The 19,035-nt window shown below is 34.1% G+C and overlaps 1 protein-coding gene across 4 annotated transcripts in view; it reads left to right on the plus strand.

Moving 5' to 3' along the window:
- gro (TLE family member transcriptional corepressor groucho) overlaps nucleotides 1-19,035 on the plus strand; it is a 676,251-nt gene extending 657,216 nt beyond the window's left edge. For all 4 annotated transcript variants that reach the window (XM_069841169.1, XM_069841170.1, XM_069841171.1 and 1 more), the window contains exons 13-16: nucleotides 2,271-2,350; nucleotides 4,427-4,676; nucleotides 6,154-6,777; nucleotides 9,072-19,035. In XM_069841169.1, coding sequence (XP_069697270.1) covers nucleotides 2,271-2,350; nucleotides 4,427-4,676; nucleotides 6,154-6,777; nucleotides 9,072-9,179 — 1,062 coding nt within the window. In that variant the 3' untranslated portion in view covers nucleotides 9,180-19,035. The remainder of the gene's footprint in view (nucleotides 1-2,270; nucleotides 2,351-4,426; nucleotides 4,677-6,153; nucleotides 6,778-9,071) is intronic.

Below are 19,035 nucleotides of genomic sequence, written 5' to 3' on the forward strand. Positions count from 1 at the left end.
ATACAATAATGATGAAAGTAATCTTCTCTTGGGTATGTTACGTATTGTGAAAAGTAGTACTTGACATTTTATAATACTTCCACGAACCCTTTATTTGGTATGCTACAGTATAACCCTGTTAAAATGCTTAAGGGACTGTCCTTAAAGCATTATAAGTGGAAAAGCGCTTAGACGGAAAATAATTTATGAAATGGGGAAAACAGTTTAGACACCACTTCATAGGAAACATACTTTATTGTGCATTAGTTACAGTGCAAAACGCAAATATGAGCTCATTTCATATGAAACATTTCTTTGATTGTTGTTTGCCATGTGTTTGTACTACTATTATGAATGATAACATTTTCTATGCAATTCACTTGATACTCCTCTAGGAGTAACACTAATGTAATTTTTCACTTATAGACAGAAATTTCCGCTCTGCCATTTTGCACTATCAAACTTACTGCACACTTCACAGAATTCAAAGGATGGCTAAATTTTACAGAAATGATAGAAATGTATTGACAGGGAGAAGCAAAAAATTACATACAATAACAAAGATTTTACAATACTATTGTAATACTCGTATATGAATATTCTTCAAAATTCGAAATTGATTACAAATCTCATAGTCAAATAGTCTACATATTACAATTTATTGTATAAATACAAGGTAACTGGGTCACACCCGATGCTTGAGGTCGGGCGTGGCCAATAATGAAAACTGGATAGAAGAAAAAAAATAAATGAAATAATAATAAATAAAATAATATAGTAATAACAATAATAATAATAATAATAATAATAATAATAATAATAATCTGATTAAAACTGTTAAATGTAATTACATATAAAGTTTAAAAAGAATAAGAAAAAAAAAACAAAAACAAACAAACAAAACATGCCATAGCCTATACATGAACATACTAAGTTAAGAATACAACATTGTTAAAATGACAGAAAAAAAAAACAAAGAAAGAAGAATTTACATGATTATAATTTTAAAAAGAGTTCAAGCACTTGTTTTTTGAATAATATATTGTGTAATAATTATATAATCTTGGACCGTAATTAGAACTGTGCCTTAGACCTGCTTCAGTCTTACATTTTGGTTCAATGAGGGGGATCCAAATATTGTATCTTCTTGTGTTGTGACCATGATCGGATGATATAAATTTAGCTTGATATTTATGGTAGTGATTCAGAATAGTGGACATATAAATTTGCTTGATATTTAAAACATTAAATTCTTTATATATGAGATGAGTTGGATGATCAAGAAATAGTTTTATTTAGATTTTACTAAAATTCACATTGTAGAATATGCTTGGGTCTTGACTAATTCTCCTTTGCCCTATAAAACTGTATTAGAGATAAAAAAAAAATGCTCGCTGACTGGTCATGAAACAGCAAGATAATATTGTTTGCTCTGAAATAAAATTTGAAACTTTTCGCCTTAATATGACTGTCTTTCCAGTAGTTTATAATCGTATTGAAACTTAGTTAAATTTAAGTGTAATGAGTGGCTGTACAGAAGACTGCACCACACTGTAGGCTAGTAAATCATATAGATCATTGTGATAAAGAGAGCCTGGATTTTGGTGACTCAAATATGTTAAAAATTAACTTTAAATAAATTACTTCAGATTTAAGAAATCTCTACATCTATGACATTATACAAATACCGAAAAATATCTCACATCTCTAAATATCTCTACATCTATCACATGGTGCAAATATCCAAAATTGAGTTATCATAAACAGAAATTCGAGCATTGTCTCTGATTCAAGGAAAAAAGGCGAGATGTCATCAAAATCCGAGCTCTATTGCTTACGTGAAGTTGAGAAGGAGTAGTCCTACTGGGATGCAGTTTCAATCTCAGTAGGGTACTCATTTTCATCATCTCTGTCTTGAAAAAGTTAAGTTTGGTTAAAAAACAAAACTGAATGTTCATTATTTTATTCTAACCTGGGTTAACAATAATACTATTTATTTTGCTTCTTTATTTAGTTTGTTACTTGAGATATTTGTTAAAATTAATAGATATCTCAATTAAGTAATGAAAATCATTAAAGCGGGCACAAGCAGTTCGCCCATTCTGAGATATTTATGTGAATATGTGCGAAATATTGAATTGAAATAGTTTAAATTGAATGCATCAAATGGTATACAGTTTTCAGAAGATTTTTACTGAATTATCCGTAGAGATCTTGCAGCTCACCATCATTTGACACCATACATATACGTATTTCGAGATTTGCATTAAATTACTACTTTTTGTTCACAGCTTGGTTACGAGCCTCATCCGCATGTCCGCACACCCGGTCTTGGCTCCAATGGTCTTGGGGGAATTCCTGGTGGAAAACCGTAAGTAACATTCATATGTCTTGAAACTGATGCCAATTTCATCGCAACAGCAGAAGCCGTTTAAGATGAACACATGAATTCTGTAAAATACATAATTAGTTGAATTGATTCCAAATCAATTGTTTTTCAAAGGCAGTTCTACATATTTTACTATGACTGATTTGATTTACAGTCACTCTTGTCAATATTTACCGGATCTTTTGTTGTGTTGCAGCCATTTCACCCATTAATTTTACATTTTGAAGAGATTATCTCAAAATGGAAGTTACTAACAGACATGTGCTTCATAACTTCGTATCCATCTTTTATCTTCATATACACAGTTAAAAATTAAAATACTGAAATATTTCTCTATGATGGTTTCACGGACTATCACCCAGTCAGATTGTTGATATCTTCCAAGCTTTTGGCTACTAACTCTGCAGTCATTTTTAGGGATAATGTTGTTGTTGTTGTTGTTTTCTAATGCCAGGCGTTTGACAATAAAGTCATTTGACCTCTTGCACTCCAACATTTTTCAAACATATTATCATGGTCAGCCACTGAAGCACAGATTTTGAGGTGTTCCGAATCCATTTCTTGGTTTGAGTTGCACAATGGGCAGTTAGAGGATTGATATATTCCAATTCTATGCAGATGTTTGGCCAAACAATCATGGCCTGTTGCCAATCTAAATGCAGTTACAGACGATTTTCGTGGTAAATCGGGAATTAATTGTGGATTATGATGCAGAGAGTTCCATTTTTTTCCTTTGAGATTGTGTTATCAAATTTTGTTTGTTGAAGTCTAAGTATGTAGATTTAATAAATCTTTTCACAGAGTAATACGTAGATTTAGTGACAGGTCTGTAAGTAGCAGTAGAGTCTGTGCTTGTAATGATGTAAATTTTCAGACACTTTAAAGCAATTACAATTCATTATTATTAATACAGTACTAATACAAGATCAAATAACCTGTTAGTAGTGTGTTAGTCCTTCACTTTATTTTATCATTTGTGTAGAAGAAACTAGTTCGATTAATTAAAATGTGTCTCAGTGAAACATACAGCAGAGTCCGTATAGGTCAGTTTCTATCTGATGCTTTTCCAATTCACTGCGGGCTAAAGCAGGGAGATGCACTATCACCTTTACTTTTTAACTTCGCTTTAGAATATGCCATTAGGAAAGTTCAGGATAACAGGCAGGGTTTGGAATTGAACGGGTTACATCAGCTTCTTGTCTATGCGGATGACGTGAATATGTTAGGAGAAAATCCACAAACGATTAGGGAAAACACGGAAATTTTACTTGAAGCAAGTAAAGCGATCGGTTTGGAAGTAAATCCCGAAAAGACAAAGTATATGATTATGTCTCGTGACCAGAATATTGTACGAAATGGAAATATAAAAATTGGAGATTTATCCTTCGAAGGGGTGGAAAAATTCAAATATCTTGGAGCAACAGTAACAAATATAAATGATACCCGGGAGGAAATTAAACGCAGAATAAATATGGGAAATGCGTGTTATTATTCGGTTGAGAAGCTTTTATCATCTAGTCTGCTGTCAAAAAATCTGAAAGTTAGAATTTATAAAACAGTTATATTACCAGTTCTTCTGTATGGTTGTGAAACTTGGACTGTCACTCTGAGAGAGGAACATAGGTTCAGGGTGTTTGAGAATAAGGTGCTTAGGAAAATATTTGGGGCTAAGCGGGATGAAGTTACAGGAGAATGGAGAAAGTTACACAACGCAGAACTGCATGCATTGTATTCTTCACCTGACATAATTAGGAACATTAAATCCAGACCATTGAGATGGGCAGGGCATGTAGCACGTATGGGCGAATCAAGAAATGCATATAGAGTGTTAGTTGGGAGACCGGAGGGAAAAAGACCTTTGGGGAGGCCGAGACGTAGATGGGAAGATAATATTAAAATGGATTTGAGGGAAGTGGGATATGATGATAGAGACTGGATTGATCTTGCACAGGATAGGGACCGATGGCGGGCTTGTGTGAGGGCGGCAATGAACCTTCGGGTTCCTTAAAAGCCATTTGTAAGTAAGTGGAAGACCTGATGAAGTGTCGTTGATTGCAGTGCCTATTCATTCCACATGAATGGGGAGGGTCAGCTGCAGCCAGTGCCCTTCCCAACAGATGCCCTCATAGGTCCCGGAATTCCTCGACATGCCCGGCAGATCAACACCCTGAGTCATGGCGAAGTGGTGTGTGCTGTTACCATCAGCAACCCGACCAAGTATGTGTATACTGGTGGCAAGGGCTGCGTCAAGGTGTGGGACATCAGCCAGCCAGGCTCCAAGAGTCCCGTGTCCCAGCTCGACTGTTTGGTGAGATTTCAGACACAGCATACCAGCTCATGACGCAAAATATATCGATTTTCTAAGAGAAATTATGTCACTTCCCCGATCTACATTGCATTTACTTATTCTTAATACCCATTGTTTTACTATTAATTAATCAACCAATGAATCAGTCAAGTGCTCAGAACACTGGATATGTCCATTTGTTTTTTAATATGCAAGTAAACACCCATGATGTTATTAACACTGAGCCAGAGTGTTTCCAATCTCAAGCATTGTAGCAGAGTTAAACATCAATTCCACGTCAGCATTGTGTCGATGCACAGGATGCAAACTCACTAAGTATAACAAGTGCAACTGCACACTACACATGGAAAAGTAGTGCTTTCTAGTGGGCACATTTGTGACTAAACTGTTTCTATGGGACCAGGAAATGTTTTTGTTGGCAAAGATGTACAAAGGTGTATAACATGTCTGAGAATCATGCTCTGTCGGTAAAATTTTTGAGTGATCTGTTATACTGTTGACAGACTACAGTCACTAATCGCGATTGTCGACCTAATCGCGATCGGGTTTGCAGTGTGTCACCGTCCCAATCACGATCAGGAGCTAAATCCTGTTTCCAGAACAAGATAATCGTGCTGAGGCACGGCCCTGTGGACGAAAGTACCATTTTAGTAATCTTTGGTTTCGAATCACCTTGATTTATATTATTTAGGAAGTCGTGATAGCTTCTGCTGTGGAATTTTGTTACCCCTTCCATTGTATTATATGAAATAGAAACGAAAATGAATTTGGCTACTATTAGACGTAGTGGAGAAATTTAATGCAGATGTGAGAAAAGTAAAAGGAAATATATTAACAGATAACAGAATACAAGACTGCTAAATGATGTTTCATTTCAATAAATAATGGATTACAAACTGGAATTGATTTCTTTTTCAGAATTTCAGTCTCCATTACGACACTATCGTTAAGGTTAGAGTTGATTTTAAAAATATAAATTTTTGGCATGATGATATAAATTTTATAGGTTATAAAATCTCTTCAAAATAATATAAATTGTATCAGTTTACATTGTAAAGCATTTAACAATTTTAACAAATAAATTCCCACATCATGCTGCAAGAAACAACAAAAAAAGGAAAAAAACCATGACCAAACATCAAAAGAAAGTATGAATTTTAGGTTTTGATTCAGGAGGGAAACAAACATATATGTATGTACATAGAGAAAATTGTTTCCTCTATGGTAATTCAGCTGTTGATCAGACGGGACTAAGCGTGACCTAGTGTGTCACCACATTTTCGGTAATCGCGATTAGCGACTGTAGTCTGTCACCAGTAGGCTATTACTGAGTTACTTAGTTATGAAAGACCCTGTATTTCAAAGCATGGCACAAAATATGGATTGAATTTAATGTTACCCAAAATGAGCCATTGAAAACTCACTATTTCCAAACATGTGTGATGCAGTTTGTTTTATATATTTTCCTCTGTTTCAGCAAAGGGATAACTACATTCGCTCTGTGAAGTTGTTGCCGGACGGACGCACACTGATTGTGGGTGGTGAGGCAAGCAATCTGAGCATATGGGATCTGGCGTCTCCCACACCCCGGATCAAGGCAGAGCTCACATCAAGCGCCCCAGCTTGCTATGCACTTGCTATCAGCCCAGACTCGAAGGTGTGTTTTAGCTGCTGCTCGGATGGCAACATCGCAGTATGGGACCTGCACAATCAGACTCTAGTCCGCCAGTTCCAAGGGCACACAGATGGCGCGTCGTGCATCGACATCTCTGCAGACGGCACCAAGCTGTGGACGGGCGGGCTAGACAACACGGTGCGGTCGTGGGACCTGCGCGAGGGCCGGCAGCTGCAGCAGCACGACTTCTCGTCCCAGATCTTCTCGCTAGGCTACTGTCCGACAGGCGAGTGGCTGGCGGTGGGCATGGAGAACTCCAACGTGGAGGTGCTGCATGCTGCTAAACCCGACAAGTACCAGCTGCACCTCCACGAGTCGTGTGTGCTCTCACTACGCTTTGCAGCCTGCGGGAAGTGGTTCGTGTCCACTGGCAAAGATAATCTGCTCAACGCATGGCGAACCCCATATGGAGCCTCTATTTTCCAGGTACTGTGATTTGAATTTATGCAGTTGCATTATGCTGGGTTGCAAGAAAACAAGCATATGTCTCTAAGGGCCATATTCATAAACGAGATTTTGGATGAAAACTTGCCAAAGTTGACTTTCATAATAAAGTTTAACTTTGTTAAAAGTCCTATTCATAGACAATACTTCTGAGACTTTGACTTTGGCTTTGGTAAGTCGTGATTTGACGATCTTGTTCTAATGTTGACAATCAAAATCACTGCCTTCTAAACGAATTAAATTAATAGATAGTTGAAATAGAATAGGCATTGCCACAATCAAAGCCAGCTTTTGAGACACAAACCAATGAAACAATTGAATATCGGTACATGTTAAGCAATAATTGTTAACCGTTCTTGCAGCTTTACATAAGAATAATATTATAATAGGCTTATTGTGAAACTAACGTAAGTACAAAAATTAACATGTTTAAGTCTTTACACCATCGTTAATAATTTGTTCTTCTACCTGGCCACAAAAAATCGTAACTCAGTTCGAACAGTCTTGTATATAACACAATTCATAACTACAAAACATGATGATATAGTTTATCTGAAATAGTATTGCCTGTTAAGAATTCTGTTGTGAATAAAACATCTGTTGTAGTTACGTTAGTTTCACATTGTGAAATAATTTTGTTGTGAAGATATAGATGATAAGAAGATGCCACCAATGACAGACTATGAAAGAGAATATTATCCTGCTGACAGTTGGCAGAGTTATTCCCTGCATATCTGCAGAAACTACTTAAAAATTATCTGAAATCAATATGCAGAAAACATTATTATGACGACCGCAAGGATTATAAGTTAACTGCATTTCCAACTGTATAACCTATCCTCTATAGAATTAAATAGTAAGAATCAATATTAAGCTATTAATCCTTACCTATAACGTAAAATTGGGATGAATAAGTTGTATTATTTATTGGTGGAACAGATAATCCTCTTTGATTATTCATCAATGAAAGTTGAAACATGACGAGGATATTTAATACTGTCTATCAAATCTGTACCTAGATTTGAATTTATAATCTATAATAATACGCTAAGGAACATGAGTAGCTTTAATAATCTCCTAGATATCTTCAATATTCTCGGCAAATTCAACAATTTCCCAAATATCAGTCATATTCCTTATGTCCACAAACGAAAGTCAAAGTCGAAGTCTACATTTTCGGCAACTTCGAAGTAAAGTCACGATTGAAGTTTACTTTCCTCAAAGTGTCGACTGTGAATAGGAAATTGGTGACTTTGTACTTTCCAAAGTCAACTTAGGTCCAAAGTCTCGTCTATGAATACGACCCTAAGTAACAAAACTTTAAAGTAAGTACCTATGCTAATAAATTATAGTGTGTTGCTTAAGTAATATTTAACAGATTAGCCTGATATAACGAACTCAACAGAGTAAATAACCCCTCTGGTCTTAACTATCCATTCTGATGATGGAATCTGCATGTTCTGATAGTTCCGAAATGTTGGAAATATCAAGTTTCAGGAAACTGTGGAATACTCAAAAGCTTAATTCTGGTAATTCAGTATTTGTAAATATAAAAATATCATTAATTAAGTCTTATTATTTTTAATTCAAATTGAATGCATTTTCTCTATGTTGAATCTTTCGTACACTACTTTTAACACTTGAATACAAATAATTGATTCAATGGCGATCTTACTTGTGTTAATTATGTAAGCATGTGCGGCTTACAGCTGTTTCGGTGCTATTTGACACCATCCTCAGAGCCTACTAGATCTCGGCGCTATCTCAACTTCGCTGCCTGTTGTGTGGGTGCATTCGTGTGTTGAAGAGTTGTGTCAAATAGTGTGTCAACACACTAGAACAATATGAAATATACAGACACACTAAAACACATGCTAATCAAATTCTCAACACACAGATCAATTTCAGAACACACACACACACTATTTGACACACCTCTTCATCACACGGATGCACCCACACAATAGGCAGCGAAGTTGAGATAGCGCCGAGATCTAGTAGGCTCTGAGGATGGTGTGAAGTAGCACCGAAACAGCTGTAAGCCACACATGCTTACATAATTAACACAAGTAAGATCGCCATTTAATCAATTATGCATATTCTCTTTTTAAAACATATGGAAGTTTGCCAGTTTTATGTGAAATCTGAAATCTTCATTTTGGGACGCATTTTATTTACCTCTGAGAGTCTGAAAATGTAACTATACAATGCAATTTTCAAAATTACATTATGGTGTAGGTTGTATTGTTTCAGATTTGACTTGCATTTGTTTTCAGTCGAAGGAGTCTTCATCGGTGTTGAGTTGCGACATCTCAGCAGATGATAAATACATCGTAACAGGTTCTGGTGACAAGAAAGCGACCGTCTATGAAGTTATCTATTGACAGCTCTGGTGAGCTGCTTATTGTAAGATTTTCACTTGTCGACCAAGTAACAGGATAAGTCACAGGGTATGTGAGACAAAGCAGCAGGATAGGGGCCATGTGAAAGCAGTTGTGATAGGCTGCCCTTCGTGGACAACACTGCAGTGAGAATGATGAAGTGCGTGCATGTGTGAGTGCGTCAGTTTCACCAAGATGGAGACATACAAGAAGCTGTGCTGAACATCATAAGTTTTCTCCAGTCGAAGATCAATAAGGAAAGAGTTGACATAAATTACAATAAAAAATTGTGAAAGCGAATTTCAAGGACAAAAGAAATCCCAATTCGTGGTTCTTAACTATCCGGTCTTGGGTGGATTAAGATGATCCTTTCCTCTACATCGTCGATAAATAATGGTATTTTTCCTACAGAATTATGAACAGAAGAAGCAAGTGTTATCAGTAAGTGTGTATGGATATAGAAGTGAGATGATGCTGTACTCCTTGTAGAGAATAGGCCATTCGTTACCTCATCACATTCCTCTGCTCTTGTAACTACCGACAGGAACAGTTACATTGTGTTCTTTGTGTTCATCACTGTTAAGCTGACCAGTGCAGAGCAGAACATCTGTTTATTGCATGTCACATTATCTTTGTGAGTTTGATATTTCGTATTTCTTTTTTATGCTATATCAGTTTCTGGTGTTGTGGAAGAGAAGGCTTGATGACCTTAACTACACCAGAATAAATAAATTAATAATAATAATAATAATAATAATAATGATAAATAATAATTAATTTATCATAATAATGGAATTATTGTTAAGGAGACTTTACATGAATGTGTGAAAAAAATCCTTAAAAATTGGTTAATTTTTGAAGTGCAGATGTACAAAAAATTGCACCAAGATTGAATATAATTTTTACAGCATTATAATGGATCATTCAGGAACATTTTAAAATGTGGTTAAGTAAAACACGAAAAAAATATTTTTAAATTTGCATATTATGAGTTTGAGTGTACACATCTGAAAAATAAATTACTTTAGAAAACTAACACTAGACTTTCACAACTCAAGTACCGGTACATTAAAAGTAGACTTCTATTATGATATCCATGTAAGCATTTAAAATATTTTATAGAAATTAAAATTAATTTCAGTTAGAGGGTTTTTGATAATCATATTTTTTATTCGACGTAACTAAGAACAGGAACAATATTATAATTGTCTAGTTTAAAGATTACCTTATTATGAACTACTAGTGACAAAAAAATCAAGCTCATAACATGATCTGTTTCTAAGATATGTGCACTTATACCGTACTCATATCTGCAAATGTACCGTATTTTTTTTCCTCATATATGTTAGTATGTAATAGTCAGCACAAAAATCTCTGTGGTACCTGTACCTAAAAGTTATGTTTCACACACTGAAATGTTCTTTAATGATCCAGTGTAAAGGTTGTAAAGATTTCATCAAAGTAAGACCAATTTTTTGTGCATTTGCAATTTAAATATTGACAAATTTATAAGAACTTTTTCTGTGTTTAAGTACAAGTTCCCGTAATTTATCATTCCTCTTTGGATACTACGAAATATATTCTTTCCTTAAATTATAAAATGAAATCCATGTAAAAAATTATATAGACTGGAATGTTCACGAACATGTTATCAATCAGATAGAACATCGCAAGTTGACAGGGCTTGTTGTGGCAAACCTGACATGACAAGTAGGATGACATCACGGTATAGTATGTATCGACATTTGGTCCATTGAAAGGTCTGATGTGAAGCACTGTTATAACAAGCTTTGTCAACTCACCCAACACAAATCTGCTGTCAGCTGGCTTCTTGATTTCACAGTGCAAGTACACAAAGAACTGATATCCTGCGTTTAGTTACTGCATATGCAGGTGTGAGATCTTCAGATTGCAACTTCATACTTCCACATATACATCCAAAATAACGCCTCATTGTACCATTCCATTTATATTTCTTTAGAAAATAAATGTTGTTCTAAAATACAACTATTTTGAATATCTGAGAACTTAATTTTGCCATATATTGGATTGGTGCATAAGTTCATAGCGTTTTTATATACTGTCATTCATTTAGTAGTACTATAGTGACACAAACAAACGAACGCTAGATAAACGCTATAAACTTATGCACCAATCCAATATGTACCACGAGATTGGTCTGATTTATGTGAACATTTCCATCTTCATTGGATATTGAATCCCAAAATATTTGTGGGTTAGCAAGATATGTGATAGCTGGTAGCTCAGTTGATAAAACAACTGGGTACGAACTGGAAGGTCCCGGGTTCAATCCTAGGTGGTAGTGAAATTTTTGTCATTACCAAACTTTCAGAATGAGTCAGAGTGCAGCCAGCACTGCCTCCATACTCTCCCCCATTTGCCTGCATGGTACCTGATGGGAAAATGTTTACCTTATGTGTATAGTAATTATGGTAGCAGAGGAAGAAAATCACTAAAAGAAATTATTTCCTTTTAAAAAAGGTTTAATTAAAATCTTATAATATCGTCTATATCTCCCTTACTCACACTTTTCAAATTATGAATGTCACGTTTATGAGACATAATCATTTTTAACATACTCTCAGAGATGGGTTTACTGCTCTGGATATATATAGAAGATGTAAGTTCAGGAGAAAGAAAGGCTGTGACCTTGGTAACCAGTAACCCTCATGGACCACTTTAACCTATTACAGAACAAGAGGAAAAAAATGAGGTTATGTTGATCTCACATCTGTATGTGGAAGTCCCGTTCCTTTCTTCTAGCTGGGCTCTGATAATGATCTGTATTTTTTCACGTGACTGACTCATTACAGTAGCTACCATTGTACATTTAGCATTTACTCACCATTTTCTCAGGCAATAGACACGTTACATACAACGCAACAGTTCACACAGATGTAACAGGCACAAGGGTTTTCAATTATTCAGGGATTTATTTTTCTGGTACGTAGCAACAGTACATAAACACTCAATACAACAACCAACAATAACAATAGCAGGACAACACAACACCGGTAATTACCTCTTTTATATTTAAATTTTTGAAGATCAGAATAAATATTGTACCAACCGTTTTGCTGTGTAAAATACTGGCTTTGAATTTTTAGAAGGTACCTTACATATTTTTCAATGGTAAGAACATTGATTGTTTTGGAGGATTCTGTCTTTCTCGTGTGCTCCTGTTTGTTTCAAGATAGTTTTTGAGAGTGTATTTGTTGCTAATAGTATTACTAATGTGAGATGGAAGAGAAACCTAGCACACAGTTGTATTGTTCCTTACAGCACCTAGATCTTTATTTGCTTTCATCGTCCAAATGTATTGGTGCAGCACACTTTATGTCGAAAAAAATAGTTATGGTGGTAAATTATTACATACATGCAATGAGAAAGAAGAGTAGGACTTGTATTTAATATTGTTTTTTGTTTGGTTGTTCATTCGATGTGACAGTGAATCTCATATTCAAGGAAATCATGACATCTCTCAGAAACTGGCAAATGTTTTAAACTCAGGGTTCTACATGACTTACAATGCATCCTTTGTTTGTCACCAAGCGAAAATATCCAGGACGCATTCTCTTAAGTTGCTTTTACGTAATTTAGGTTTAATTAAAATTACATTTTGTTGTTGTAATAACTTTCTAGATGAGAAATTGAAGAAATGTTTGCTTCTGTCATTTTCCTGTAAGTGTTCTTATTTATATGGCATAGGATAGATCTAGTTTGAAATGCCAACTCTCACAGTTGATAAGGAAATTTAAGTCGTGCACAGTCTGGCTGTTATAAAATTGACCTACCTGTCATGTCTGAACTTCAGTCATGTCCACAAAACTGTAATAGCCAATGTTAGCACATCTCACTTCGTTTGAAGATTTGTTATAATTTGAGGTGTGTGTTTTTTTTTTTTTTAAGTAAATGTGAACAGGCTATTTTCACTGTTGAAACATACACTTGGTTGTTGCAGTTTTGTAGTTTGACTCAAATTTGCAAGACATTGTGTATCAGGTTGTAGTTACGACAAGAATTGGAGCTATGGAGTGTCAAAAAGTAATCATATTTTAAAATTTGGGAAATTCTGAGCTTGCAGTTTGACTCTTGAGTACAATCATGAAGTTACTGTGACTAACTCCTGATGCTGCACATATTGTGATAGGTCAGGTGTTGGAAAGGAGTTATTTCAAGTGAATATCAGTATTTTGAATCTGTTTTCTGTGTCTCACTCTGTCAGTCTTTAAAATTATACATTCACTAAGTCTACCACAATATGTGCTTTGCCCTTGACCTCACGAAAATTGATAGTGATTTGGCCGTGCATAGCGTTGTGACAAGCCAGATGTGACAGTGATTAAAATACTTCAAGTGTGATAAAGTAAAAATTGCACTGTATGAAAATATTTAGACATGGCTATTATGCTATTGTTTTCAAATATGATGGTACTTTTCAGAAGCTCTGTATATCAGTGGGTGTGCAGAGTGGTTCATCTAAGATTAACTATTGGCATATAAATTTGCTGTGGTCTGTCATGAATATAATTTCTTGTTATCACATGAAATGTTCTTTGTAAGTACGTTCCGTATTATGTAAACTGCAGGCAGTTAGCTGGGTGGCTATACTTATATGTTTCTTAATGTTTATTCAGAATATATTGTACCATGTTCATTTTGTCATCTTTATAAATGAAGATGGCATTGGTAAGCCAAGAGTACAAATTCCATGTATTTTGTTTGACAGTCTTGGTCAGTTTAATTTTATTTGTGGAAGTTGTGTTGTAGAACGTTACAAGATTGTAATGATTACACTCTATTTCTCATTAATCACAAAAGTCAGTCAAGTACAGTGCAGTAAAACCCCGATTATCCATCACCCTATTAACCGATTTGCAGATTATCTGACTGTCTTTCTCCAGCTCCTTTTTTATTGCAGAGAACAAATGAAGTGCTGTACGTTATGTTAGTACATATTTGTTCTGCAGAGAGTTATACAAGCCTATACCCTTACACAGTATGTAGTAGGAATGCTTTCGTTACTTGTGGGCAGGGGTGTTTTTTCCCCAACTTGTAAAATAGTCACTACATGCTTTCAAAGAAATTACCCCAAGAACTTTCAACCCATGTACCACTCAGACCTTATCTTTACTATTCGAGTGGCCGTACTATGTATTTTTATGCAAAATGTCTTCCACTGGTGTCAAAAGAAAACGTGTTGTGCTAATTATCGAAAAACTACAAATACTTGAGAGATTTGAGGAAGAAACTTTGGCTCATTTCACATTATAATACGAGATTGGCGTTAGAACTGTGCGCTATTTATTTAAAATAATACAATAATAAAATTGTACAAAGTACAAGTACATAAATCTAAAACACAAGACTTTTACTTTTCCTATCTTTCTGCAGACAATCATCATCTTTGGTCCTTAAAATCTGCCGTTGACAACCGTACTTAAATCACTGAAGTTCTGATTCATTACCCAGCATGTTAAACACAGTACTATGGAGGAAATTACGAAATTGTAGTTTAATTTATGAAAATCTTTTATTTACGGATTTTCCGATTTTCTCAATTAACCGTTCAGTCCATCCCCTTCATTACCACGGATAATAGAGATTTAACTGTAATCTAAATGATAATGCTTTCTTGAAATACATTACCGGTACAATATTATTTTCTTATCTTTAATTTTAATGTTTTGAAACTGCATTATTATGGGATAAATTAAAAAAAAATTGTGAGACTGTAGACTGCCTTTTTGCTTTTTTGTTTAGAAAAATTACCATATTTCATGGTTTTCCAAAACCGAATATTATTGAAAAATGGCGGAAAACACAGTTTAAATTTCTAAACCAAATTAAACATTACAAATTCTAAATTTAAAAAATCTCTTAAAAATGGCTGAATTCTAAGGGAATAAAATGCAAAATAACTTACTTTTCACAAACATAGCCACAATTAAGGTACGTGTTCACTGCATCATATCGCATTCATCGGACGAATCACACAGATTGGAGAAAAATAATCTTTGCTTTTATTGTTATGTAACCGCATTCATTACATCGTATCGCACGCATCAGCTATCAGTAAATCTGTCAACGATTCTCAGAGGAGCAACTTTTCTGATGTGTGCAATTATGGCCTTCTTTAATAAATCAAATTTAATTGCTCATTATGATGTGCCATGTTCAGTGTTGCGCCAAAATGGAAGACGGAAAACTTATTTCGCTTGTAGAAAACTACAGAGAATTATAATTTGAAGCATTCCCATTACAGTAATCAAGTCTTTTTTACATACATATTATGTAACCATTATCTCTTTCGTTTCTTCCTCTCCAATTAATAAGCATGAAATAATAACAAATTCTTCTTCGCTATCACTCATGATTAATAGGCCTAACCTCAAAAGTCCTCTGTTTTTAATATCAATATCCTATGACACACGTTTTAAAAAGCTGTTACAGAATTTGATGAGGTGATGAAGTAGAGCCCTTACAGTGAACACACTCCACTTAAATATTTGTTGTGTGTGATTCATCTGAGGAGTGCAATACAATGTAGTGAACGCTTACCTTTATACTTCTTTTTTCCAATTTTCACACCAAAAAACATATAAGCAAGGCATACCAAAAGCCTGAACAAACCAAACTTAAACTGTCACTGATCCTAGATCTTACAAAAACCCGCTTTCCATCTATTTACTTATCAAAAAACATATAAGCAAGACATATCAAAAGCCTGAACAATCCAAACTTAAACTGATCCTAGATCTTACAAAAACCCGCTTTCTATCTATTTACTTATCAAAAAACATATAAGCAAGGCATACCAAAATCCTGAACAAACCAAACTTAAACTGTCACTGATCCTAGATCTTACAAAAACCCGCTTTCCATCTATTTACTTATCAAAAAACATATAAGCAAGACATATCAAAAGCCTGAACAATCCAAACTTAAACTGTCACTGATCCTAGATCTTACAAAAACCCCCTTTCTATCTATTTACTTATCAAAAAACATATAAGCAAGGCATACCAAAAGCCTGAACAAACCAAACTTAAACTGTCACTGATCCTAGATCTTACAAAAACCCGCTTTCTATCTATTTACTTATCAAAAAACATATACACAAGGCATGCTAAAAGCCTCAACAAACTAAACCTAACATGTCACTGACACTTAACCTCAAGAACACTTCCTTTCTAACACTTACTTTCTACCAAAAACCGTATATCCAAGGCATACCAAACGGTTGCACAAACCAAACCTAACCTGTCACTGATCTTTGCTTACGAAAACTTGCTTATTCCACAGTTCTACAATTTGCATAGACATTTATCGGGTAGTAATCGTAGGCTATGCCACGTCTTAAAACTGTCACACAAACCATGCATTTCACTAGGTCCTGCCTCCTCCAAGATCTTTAACCAAATCTCAATGCTCTAAATTCGAGGAATATAATCAACGCTACCATTTACAAGAACACTAACTGGTGGGAAATTCATACACTGTCACACATCACGAAAAAAAATTTTTGCCAGAGCAACTTCACAATCTTAGAAGTATATGGACCACTGGTCACCGGAGAGCCATATTCTACCATGAAACAAGTAAAATCACAAAAATCAAATAAATACAGAACAAGCTTATTTTTACTGTTTGACCACCACTTCTTAACCATAAATAAATGCACTCAAACCAATATCATTTCAAAATATGATTTTCATACTTTATCAGTTTTATCATGACAGGAAACATAATTATCAAAAAAGTCATGTACCCTATCACTTCTAGCATAAAACAAGATGGTTAATTACATTTTTCTTACTACTGTATGGATAGCTTAAATGTTATACACTTTTCATTTTGTTTCCCTTTGTATGTCCTAGTTTATCCTCGAATTAAGCAGTAACTAGATTTATAATTACCACAATTTTATTTTGACATAGGCCTATATGACTATTGAATGACACTTAATTCTTGATGCTGTATGCTTTTGAAGTAAGTTCATTGTTGGTTCATTATATTGCCAATTACTGATGTGGAAAGAATATTTTCTTCTTCTTCTTCTTCTTCCTCCTGTGATCTTCCAGTTGGGGGTCCTCTAACCCATTTGGAATCTAGCATCCCAATATAAATGAGAGATTATGCCCTCCTTTTGTTTCAACGAGTCAATTTAATATGGAAGACTATTACAATCACTTCAATGAATATGTAATTTCTAGATTTTGCATTCACAAATTAGTTACACGAATAATAGTGATTATTTCTTTCATAATTCCATTGAAATTGTTGTTTATATGTATAAACTATGTACAGTGGTTCATAAAAAAAGTCATTATTTATGCTGCTCTTTAGAATAATTAGAATATTTTAAACTAGAATGTACATTGCAATTTGATGACATTGTTCACCTTTATTACTGCTTAATTTATCACTTTTCAGTTAATGTTTTGAGTTGCTATTAGGTTGCATCATTCTACATGAAGAATAACTAGTTGTCATAAAAATGTTATAAAATCTAGGTACAACAACATGTAGAATGTATAAAGAATGTAAAAATTTATGTTCCAATGATTTTTTTCATTTTCAGGACTTTTTTGTATATGTTAGAAATTTAAATATTCTTCAGGGTTATAGGAATGTTGTTTAAATTTATCTTACAAATTAGCAAAAATGGAATGGACTATGTTAACTTTAAATGTTTTGCTGCAACCTAAATTCAAGCACCCATTTGAATTAGTAGTTAATAGTGGTCTTCTTGCGTTACACGTATTTGTAATTGTAATCATACTGAAATTGGGTTGAGAATAAGAATGTTGATTATTACTTGACCAAAGTAGTCAGAACATGGAACATATTAATTATTTCTTTTCACTTTTCTCTTGCTTTTAACACAGCAAAGAAAATAATATGAAATTAAAAGCTCCACCAATCTTTAAAATTATTATTATTATTATTATTATTATTATTATTATTATTATTATTATTATTGTTTTTGTTATTATTTTTATTATTATTATTTTTTCTTTTATTTTTATTATTATTATTATTATTATTATTATTATTATTATTATTATTATTATTATTTTACTGAATACATTAATTAGTGAACTTCGTAAAAGATTCACAAAGTTGCTTTATATTAATTTTTAAACACACGATCTTCGTTTTTATGTTATTGATGAGTTAGACATTACTTTCGACCTAGTTTTAACAAGCTATCCAGGATTCGACCATAAGGAAGCCAAAATTATGAGCTGTACAGTTGAAAATATAACTAAAAAAAGAGATATTTACAATCTTGTGACATTCTACTTAATAATAAATGTTGTATTGAACCACCCTGTGCACTTTGTGGGTATATGTTACGTTAGCTGCTGGGTGCAAAATAACAAGTCACCTTGAGCTTTATGTTACCAGGGTAACTGAACATTATGTTTCACTTAAATATGAAAAGATAATTGTTGTTAATCACTTTAAAATTGTTGGTAAGTGACATATAAAATGGAGTTAAGAATGTTTTCTATATTAATAATATTTAGTGGAAGAATATGATGCAGACTGTTTAAATTTGTTTCTTTTATGTCAAATCCGGAAGCTAATATGTTTAAACAAGTGCAATGAGAGGGGAGAAATGGGAGATGTGTTGGTAGAATTACTTCATAGTATTGGTTTAAATAGAGGCAAGCTCTATGAGGTGTGTATTATTTTTCATTTTATACAGCGTTTATTTGAATTATGATTTCCAAATTTATCACTTGGAGGCTGCCCTCAAGACACTTTGTTTCAAACATTTCTCAATATGGTACCTCACGATTTTATATAATAAAGTGACTGGAGATAA

This window comes from Periplaneta americana, chromosome 12 (assembly GCF_040183065.1).
Source record: "Periplaneta americana isolate PAMFEO1 chromosome 12, P.americana_PAMFEO1_priV1, whole genome shotgun sequence".
NCBI lineage: Eukaryota > Metazoa > Arthropoda > Insecta > Blattodea > Blattidae > Periplaneta > Periplaneta americana.